The following is a 10000-nucleotide window of genomic DNA, read 5'->3' as shown; positions in this document are numbered from 1 at the left end:
GATGTCGTCTGTTTGTAGCCTAGCATTAGCTTCTTACTGCTACACAGTTAATTTAGCTTCACACATCACAGAGTGGAGTTCATCTGTGGAGATTATCTGGATCAACAGAACCTGGACGGATCAGAACCTTGTGTTTGACACAGATTATGTTCTCTAATAATCCAGAATCCAGTTCAATAATCCCACAGAGGAACCAGAGAGATGCTAACTGCAGTTAGCTACAGACACGTCATCAGTACAGCTCTCTGTCTGTGTTTCATCATGTCTCCTGTCTGCGGTTGTCTTCTGTCTCCAACAGGAATAATAACAGTCACTTTTATCAGAGGTTCTGGCCCATTGGGCCTCTTGGCCTGGTACACCATGGTGCTGATATTAACCCGCCGGCTAAAGAGAAGCAAGACGGATGATAAAAATAAGTGTGGGTGAGAGGAGAGTAGGTTTGTGTATGTAGCCCAGTGTTCAGCTCAGTGCTGGGCTGCACACAGCGGTCAGCTGTCTGAAGGCCGCTACACGCCGCAACAGGCCGCTACAGGCCGCTACACGCCGCTACAGGCCGCTACACGCCGCAACAGGCCGCTACACGCCGCAACAGGCCGCTACATGCCGCTACACACCGCAACAGGCCGCTACACGCCGCAACAGGCCGTTACATGCCGCAACAGGCCGCTACATGCCGCTACAGGCCGCTACATGCCGCTACAGGCCGCTACATGCCGCTACACGCCGCAACAGGCCGCTACACGCCGCAACAGGCTGCTACATGCCGCAACAGGCCGCTACATGCCGCTACACGCCGCAACAGGCCGCTACATGCCGCTACATGCCACAACATGCCGCAACAGGCCGCTACATGCCGCAACAGGCCGCTACATGCTACTACACGCCGCAACACGCCGCGCAACCCGACCTGCAGCCCTACTGCCAGTTGTTTCTTCACAAACATGCCACGAAAATGGACGTCAGTGTGAATCACATTTACATCAACTGCATTTTGCATTAACACCCGTCTCCCCCCCTCAGGTGCTCAGTGTCCGGAGGAGATGACTCACCCCCTTCATGTCCAGCAGTGTTCAGGTCACAGAAAGAGTTGAAACAGGAACAAAGATTTTAGACACCTATACACACACACATCTACACACACACACACATCTACACACACACATCAACGCACACATCTACACACACACATCAACGCACACACATCAACACACACACATCTACACACACACATCTACACACACACACACATCTACACACACACACACATCTACACACACACACACATCTACACACACACATCTACACACACACATCTACACACACACACATCTATAGGCAGACAGGAGGAAATGGAGACTGTGGGGACTATTTACAGCGGCGGATGAATCCACATTGGTGTAAAGTAACTAAGTACATTTACTGTTTTGTTTTCTTTGACTCGTGCTGTCACACATTTACTCCATTACATCGACCTCACAGATTTACTTACTAACACTTTATAACCCTGTGAGGAGTTTACGTAGAATCAGACTTTACACGACTACATTCTTGTCTTTCCGTCCCGTCTGCTGTCCAGGCGTCGTCTGGCTGCAGCTTCACTACGTTTCATCCTCTGAATCATCTGAGCGTGTCGGCGCCACGTTGAGTTTGGACCGAACACAGTGACGGTTTCATCACACGTGAGCTCACAGAGTCAATCAAAATCAGATCAATTGTTTGTGTCCGTCTGATCCAAAACACTTGAACATGAGCTCCAGCAGAAACACCCTGCTGTCACCTTCATGACCTCTCAGACCGACCGCTGATGACCAGCTGTCACACAACTGATGAGGTGAAGCAGAGACGTGTTTCACAGACAGAATCAGACTGTCGGAGCAGCAGCTTTGCATGAGGACATAACTAAATACTGTATGTGTCATATTCAACACAAAGTCAGCTGTGAATGAGACTCTGCGGGGGATTTATTTCTGTGACGGTGGGTTTATAAAGCTCAGCGCTCAGCTCAGGTTCTGGACCGATTCTCCTCCACACCACAGAACATTCAGATATAAAATATTACAATCAAAGAAAACAAAGAAAGAGGAAATAAAATAAGAGACGGGATGAAAGCAGCACAAGAGGAAGGAGCTAAAGGAGAGCGACGTTAAATCTACATCACAAACATTCAGACGGATCGAAGAGTGTGAACTCACCGAGATGAAGTCCTGACGAGGGCGACACACACGAGCAGTGAGTCTGCAGCACTCAGCTACATGCTAACACCAGCATGCTAACATGCTCACAGTGACAATGCTATGCTAACATGCTGATGAAGAACATGTTCACCAGCTCAGTTTGTTAGCATGCTAACATTAGCTCATTATCAGAGATGCTGACTGCTGTTCATTAAACTTTTCTTCAGTCGCTCAAAGTTTCACAGTTTTATTAAAGGGACAGTTGGTGTTTTTTGAAGTGTGGTCATATAAAGTACATATCTATAGTGGATCTGTTTCCTACTGTAATCAGCGATCAGCGCAGCTCAGTTTGGAGCAGCAGAGAGCCGCTCCAGCCCAGACGCTCAGCTTTGTACTGCAGTGAACGGGTCCAGAGAAAAAGAGAATTTAACCACCTAAAAACGTCTATATCAGTTCAAGTGTACGTTGTATAGAGAAAATTCACAGCGCTTCACATCGCCGTCAGACCGGCCTTTCTTCTGGCACTACATGTTCTCAACCGTATAACCTCCGTATTCCTACGCATTATGCGTAGGGATACGGAGGTTCTACGTTCTGTGTCTATGTCTGAAATTGTTAAGTTTCGTTTTTATCTAAAGTAAACCTCTCGTCCAGCAGCTGGGCCTCGCACTGTATTCCGCCGCTCGCAGATCAGCTGTTGCCCAGTTACGCTAGTGCGTAGGGATACGGAGGTTCTACGGCTGAGAAAATGTAGTGCCAAAAGAAAGCGCGGTCTGACGGTGATGTAAAGCGGTGTGAATTTTCTCTATACAACGTACACTTGACCTGATATAGATGTTTTTAGGTGAGCCTTGTTTTAGGTGGTTGATTTCTCTTTTTCTCTGGACCCGTTCACTGCAGTACAGCGCTGAGCGTCTGGGCTGGAGCGGCTCTCTGCTGCTCCAAACTGAGGCTGCGCTGATCGCTGATTACAGGAAACAGATCCACTATAGATATGTACTTTATATGACCCCACTTCAAAGACAACAACTATCCCTTTAACTTTGAGTTATTTATTGTTTGATTACATTTATTTCACTGATTATCAATAATTATGATACAATTTAAATGAACAGTCATGATTTTTGAACAGGCTGGTCAATAATATCATTATTAGACAGTTAATTAACAATAAGCTGTTTTAAACCTGTGTGACATGCAGAGCTGTGATTCACCTTCTTGGACACGAGGCTGGACTCCTGAGACAGCAGCTGGCGCTGAGCGGCCATGTTGCCCAGGGCGGAGCTCCTCCACCAGTCCTTCTCCAGAGGGTCCAGCTGCACCCTGTGGAACAGAGACTGGAGGACGGTGAGCTACGGTCAGTGCTCATCCAGTCCAAACAATGTTCTGATTCTGATTCAATACATCACTACATATGTCAAACATCCAACAGCAGAGAAGTTGAGTATGAATCTGTTTCGTCCACTGAGAAGAGAAAACCTCAACTTCCCAGACTCACTATTCCTCTAATACTCTCTCATGTTTTGGTGTTTTCCAACAGAAAGCTGCGTCCTCGTTGTCCTCTAGCCGTGGCGGGGGCCGCCGTGCAGCAGGGCGGGGGTCCTGATGCCATTAGTGGTGTTTATTGGCCAGCAGGGTGCTGTGAAGCACCACCCAGGCCTTTAATCAGAGTCCTGCCGGGCCGTCCTCACTGTTTACCTGATAGCTCCATGTTAATTACACAGTGTGGAGCAGTCACAGAGGGAGGCTGTCCTTCAGCCCGACGGCACACAGAGCCCGGAGGCAGCAGAACACAGCTGACACCACGGAACATTTACATCCACAGAAACAAACACTTTAAATCTCTCATCACGTTTAATCACTTCTCAGATCGTCTGCGAGCTCGGAGCGACACTTCCACTCAGCGTTGGTTCTGTGAGTCTGTACATGTTGTTAGCAGTCGGTGTTTCAGACCAACAAGAGTTCAGATCGCTGCGCACATGATTCATCAGGAATGAGCAGATGAATCAATAATAATCTGCAGTTTCACTGTAAAGACAAACTTTTGTATTTGAGCTCAGCTTGAACTGGACTTCCTGCTGGGTCCAGTCACAGACAGTCGTGGGAGGCCGTCACAGTCAATGAGCAGCCGGCGCTGCGTCCTGTCAGGATGGCCGTGATTATGGGATATCACCACGGGAACGGTGTCTGGAGGGAGGATCGGTTTCAACCCAGCTTGAGTGGAAACTGATAGCTCGATGATGGCCGACTGTTCAGCAAACACACACACACACACACACACACACACACACACTTTGCCAGGGAGCTGTGTGTGTGAACCAGACTTTACCCAGCAGCTCCCACGTATGAAGTGTGTGTGACGTGTGACTGAGCGCAGGTGTGAACAGAACAGGTCACCGGCTCCAGCGAGCATGTAGCGGCTCTGTCCTCTCAGACCCCGCCCCCGCCAGGTGCCCCGCCCCCGCCAGGTGCCCCGCCCCCTCACCTGAACACGCCACACTACTTCCTGTCAGTGAGAACAGGTCTGACGCTGACAGTCTCGTGTGGAGGACCTGGTCTCCAGGTCGTGTCTGTCCTCATGAACTCACCATGACTGAAGAGGCAGCGACGCTCCTGCTGTCCTCATCTTCACTCTGCAACACAACAACAACAACAACACAGCAGCTGAAAACTCGTTTCATGACAGTTTAGATTTCCCTTCCATCACGTCTTCTTTCAGATTAGTGGAGAGAACGTTGTGTCATCATGAGGCTAACTGGATCTACCTCGACCCGTTGGACCCGGTTCACCTTCTCAGACCAGCTGGTGTGACAGACATCAGTTCATCACGCAGACACTGAAGTCTCCCTCTGATTACAGCTGACAGAAAGTAACTAAGTACATGTTTGAGTTACATGTACTTGTGTATTTTTACATTTATGCTACTTTATATTAGCGCTCCACTTCACGTGTAGAGGACATCTTGTACTCGGTCTTCCCCCACATGTATCTGACATTTATAATTATTTTAATTTGATTATTATCTTCTTTAACAACCTGACAGTTTTAAAAACTTATTTTATTTCCACTTTTATCAGCTGCAACATGCAACAGCGCTGCTCATCTGTAATAATGATCCAACTGTCATATTTATTGTACTTAAAGAGTAACTTAAAGCCTTTTGTGACTCCAGTGATGTCGCTCAGTGACTCAGTTGCATTGTGGGTACTGTAGGCACCAGGAGGAGGAATGAGATATCTCAGCTTCACTTCTTTTTAAACTGTCCATAATGAGTCCAACAGTCCATCTGTGTCTCAAAACCTATTGCCTACATTTCCCACGATGCAACTGGGCCACTGAGTGACATCCATCTTATTTTCACACACATATTCTTACTCAACAACACAACACACTTTAATGAGGACAATTGACAGAGTGACCCTTTAAGTACAAAAATATCATAAAAGCAGGAATACAGTTGAACTTTGTTTCATCAGAACTTTATACTTTAATTGGTATTTTCTCTCCACTGTTCTGGAAATATTCATACTTTTATTGTGAAAATATTCCAACCTTTGTCAGGAAGCATTATCTCGACTGTAACGCCAGATTCTCGTTAATAATCATCCGTTCTTCACTTCGTCTCTGTTGAAACTAAAACTCAAACAGTTTAATGAACCAACAGGAGATCAGCTGCAGTGATGTTTCCTCCAGTGTGCAGTGATCATGCTGCACTCAGGAGGACTGGAGACATGCATTATTAATAATGTTTGGGATTGTTGTGTAATTGTTTGCAGAGCAATCATCATTATATAAGATGTGCAGACTGAAAGTGAAGCTCCCTGAAGGAGCGCTAAAGGATCAAATCTAACGAATCCATTCAATCCCTGAAAAGACTGAACAAGTCTGCAGAGGACGAGCTGCTTTCATCTCCCACCACATCTTTAGTTACCGTCTATTGTCAGATTGGAGCGCTCCTCTCTCAACTTGTTAATGAGCACCGTTCGATTATCTGATTTATTCTTTCATTCTCTGCACCAGATACATGAATAAATCTGTTTCATGTTTCCTTTTTGAGTCATTGTCTCACTGCCTCTTCGTTTGAAGCCCTCCTCTGTTCTCTGATCGCTTTTTATCTGACTTCTCTCAGCAGTGCAGTAATGTGAACACCTGAGGCCACAGAGGAACTTTACATCAGGCCTGATCCCCCGATGACCTCTGACCTCTGTTCAGGTCAGACACGGTGATATTAAAGTCTGTGTGGGAGTGTCTGTCTGTGTGGGAGTGTCTGTCTGTATAGGAGTGTCTGTCTGTGTGGGAGTGTCTGTCTGTGTAGGAGTGTCTGTCTGTGTGGGAGTGTCTGTCTGTATAGGAGTGTCTGTCTGTTTGTGTGGGAGTGTCTGTCTGTGTGGGAGTGTCTGTCTGTATAGGAGTGTCTGTCTGTGTGGGACTGTCTGTCTGTCTGTGTGGGAGTGTCTGTCTGTATAGGAGTGTCTGTCTGTGTGGGAGTGTCTGTCTGTATAGGAGTGTCTGTCTGTTTGTGTGGGAGTGTCTGTCTGTCTGTGTGGGAGTGTCTGTCTGTCTGTGTGGGAGTGTCTGTCTGTGTGGGAGTGTCTGTCTGTGTAGGAGTGTCTGTCTGTGTGGGAGTGTCTGTCTGTATAGGAGTGTCTCTGTGTGGGAGTGTCTGTCTGTACAGGAGTGTCTCTGTCTGTGTGGGAGTGTCTGTCTGTATAGGAGTGTCTGTCTGTATAGGAGTGTCTGTCTGTCTGTGTGGGAGTGTCTGTCTGTCTGTGTAGGAGTGTCTGTCTGTGTGGGAGTGTGTCTGTCTGTGTGGGAGTGTCTGTCTGTGTGGGAGTGTCTGTGTGTGTGGGAGTGTCTGTCTGTCTGTGTGGGAGTGTCTGTCTGTGTTGGAGCGTCTGTCTTTCTGTGTAGGAGTCTCTGTCTGTGTGGGAGTGTCTGTCTGTACATGTAAGAGTGTCTTTCTGTTTGTGTGGGAGTGTCCTAGTGGTCAACCTGTGTCATGACATCATCATGTGATGCACTGCGTCCCAAAAAGACTTTTCCCAGAAGCTCACATCGTGAAAGAAATGTCTGTAAAAAGGTGGATACATTTTTTGGAGCGTCACAACGCCCGAGACAGGACGCGTAAGATCCACTCAGTCCAGAAAGATCCACTCAGTCCAGAAAGATCCACTCAGTCCTGTCACATTTAGTCTAGAAGAGACGCACCATTAAATCATTTCATCCACAATCAAGTCCACTGGGTGCTAAACAGGAAGTAAGCCAGCTCGATGGGTGAAGTCTCTGGTGCTCTTGAGCTCTACGGCCGCACAATTAGTCGCTAAATAATCACAATATGACTCGTTATGCAAAAATCGAAAACGCAAAAATGTATTTGGTAAAAAGGTCAACTGTGTCAGGAAACTGTTTTAATGAAATGTTTGAGAGCTGCAGAGACGCTGGTTCTCCAGATGTGATACAACATGTGTTCTGCAGAGACCTGGACAAAAAAACATCATCACGAATTGAACAGTTTTTCAATGATAATTGAAATTGTGATTTTATTTAATCATCCATAATAATCATGAATTATATCGCAATCACAATAACTGTCAAAATAATGGCTACATCACTTTTTGACCATATGGAGCAGCCGTAGTTCTACGGGACGCACAACAGGAAGATCCAGGAGTCGAGCTGTTTGGACTTCAGGCGGCGCCGAGCAGCTTCACTCCACCTTCAACACTGTCAGTTAATGTGACGTCCTGCAGGAGCTGCTCCACCTGACTGTTCACATCCACACCTTCAATAAACAGGTTTCATCCAGGCTTCAACTGGACCAGCAGCGCCGTGTTGGACGTACGTGACAGATGGAGACCAACCACAGTCTGGTGCTCCTGAACGCCAACATGAAGCCGCTCAGTGAAGGCGACACGTCCACGCGCTCTGATTGGTTGAGAGGGTTTAACACTGAACAGTACGAGACAACAGACGGGTCTTCAGTTTCAGCCTCTGAAGAACCTGATGACGTGTCGGTCGCCGACGCTCTGACTTCATTTAGTCAAGAGGAAGCAGATCTGAGGTCTGCGGTCTCGTTAGAGAGACAACTAAATATTTCCTTTCTTCACATTTATGAGTTTATGTTGTTGACTTGTTAGACTCAGTAGTGAACTGAAGCTGCAGGCTGTCAGACTGTCACCTCTGAGAGACAGAGGCTGTGAGGAGACGGGCCGAGCCGGGCCAGGCCGGGCCGAGCCGGGCCGAGCCGGGCCGAGCCGTTACCGGTCTGAAGAAGTAACGGACTGCTTGGTGTTGTTTCTGACAGAAATCACCTGGTGAGACACTGCTGCAGGTTGTTGCCTGGTTGGAGACCAGGTGATGAGTTCTCTGCTCTCATTGGTCAGAGGAGTCTGAGGTGGGAGTGAAGAAGCCGACATATAAAAAAGGCAGCCATCACCTCGTCACAACCAGGTCCAATCACGTTCCTACAAACCAACACTTTGTCTGAGACGACTTCATCAAACGGTCCTGATCCAACAGCGCTGGACTGAAACAAGTCCTCATGTGGTCCGGTGTGGACTTCTCGGTCCTGGAGCCCGTCACAGCTCCGGCTCTGCTCGAAGGCATCGTGATAATAAAATGGACCGGTTCTGTGTGGAGGAGACGTGAATGGGCTGCTGTCTCTCCTCCAGACTCTCAGAACAAAGTGGCACCGTCAGCATCACAAAAGCTTTTCCAGCCACGTCCATCCTCCATCTATTCATCCTGTCAAAACAAGCCGCTCCCCCTCCTCCCTCCTCCTCCCACAGAGCTGACAGCTACAGAGGGGGGAGGAGGGGGAGGAGGAGGGGGGAGGAGGAGGGGGAGGAGGAGGAGGGGGAGGAGGAGGGGGAGGAGGGGGAGGAGGAGGAGGAGGAGGGGGAGGAGGGGGAGGAGGAGGAGGAGGGGGAGGAGGAGGGGGAGGAGGGGGAGGGGGGAGGAGGAGGAGGAGGGGAGGGGAGGAGGGGGAGGAGGAGGAGGAGGGGGAGGAGGAGGAGGAGGAGGGGGAGGGGGGGGAGGAGGAGGAGGAGGGGGAGGGGGAGGGGGGGAGGAGGAGGAGGAGGAGGAGGGGGAGGGGGAGGAGGGGGAGGAGGAGGAGGAGGGGGAGGAGGAGGGGGAGGAGGGGGAGGGGGGGAGGAGGAGGAGGAGGGGGAGGGGGAGGAGGGGGAGGAGGAGGAGGAGGGGGGAGGGGGAGGAGGGGGGAGGAGGAGGGGGAGGGGGAGGAGGAGGAGGAGGGAAGAGGAGGAGGAGGGGGAGCCTCCCACCTCTCATCAGTATTGAGGAGAGGCCCTTTGTCTGCCACTTCTAAAGGTCTAATTGGTGGCGTTTACAAGCCGCTCCGTCAAACCGGCGGTGGGTGAGATGTGTTCACAGGGTGGAGGTGGTTCAGAGAGGTGGAGGTGATTAAATCATGTCTCTAAACCTCGTCAGGTTCGTTTCATCAGCAGCCTCTGAGGACTCAGAACTGGGTCACAGGTGAGGAGGCTCGCTGGTTCTGTTCATATTCCAACAACACCTCGAGTCTGACAGCCGGAAGCAGCAGCAAACACAGCCGCCATCTGAAACTAACACAACAGCTGACATTCAGTCAGTGTGTCAATCACACGTCCCGCTCCGCATCTAACCGGACCAGAACCGGACCAGGACCAGTCTGAATGCTACTTTGTCATTTCCTGGAAAACTTCAAAAAAACGGAGCTCACGTTGACTAATTTAGCTCCCGATAAAGACTTGATGAGACGCCATGGCTGTATATATTCACACACTCACACTCACACACTCACACACGCGCACACACTCACACACACA

General features: G+C 49.1%; 1 protein-coding gene across 2 annotated transcripts in view; it reads right to left on the bottom strand.

The window, feature by feature from the left end:
* Positions 1–10000, bottom strand: part of LOC115586270 (ankyrin repeat domain-containing protein SOWAHC) — a 47290-nt gene that overhangs the window by 16572 nt on the left and 20718 nt on the right. Inside the window, exons 5-7 of one of the 2 annotated variants that reach the window (XM_030425163.1) lie at positions 4763–4807; positions 3389–3511; positions 2193–2204 (exon numbers count right to left, since the gene is read on the bottom strand). In XM_030425163.1, the coding sequence (XP_030281023.1) occupies positions 2193–2204; positions 3389–3511; positions 4763–4807 (180 nt within the window). Of the gene's footprint in view, positions 1–1049; positions 1053–2192; positions 2205–3388; positions 3512–4762; positions 4808–10000 lie in introns of both variants that reach the window. The other variant, XM_030425164.1, reaches the window with a different exon arrangement.

This window comes from Sparus aurata, chromosome 8 (genome assembly GCF_900880675.1).
Source record: "Sparus aurata chromosome 8, fSpaAur1.1, whole genome shotgun sequence".
Lineage (NCBI taxonomy): Eukaryota > Metazoa > Chordata > Actinopteri > Spariformes > Sparidae > Sparus > Sparus aurata.
This window is presented reverse-complemented; position numbering and strand designations above follow the sequence as displayed.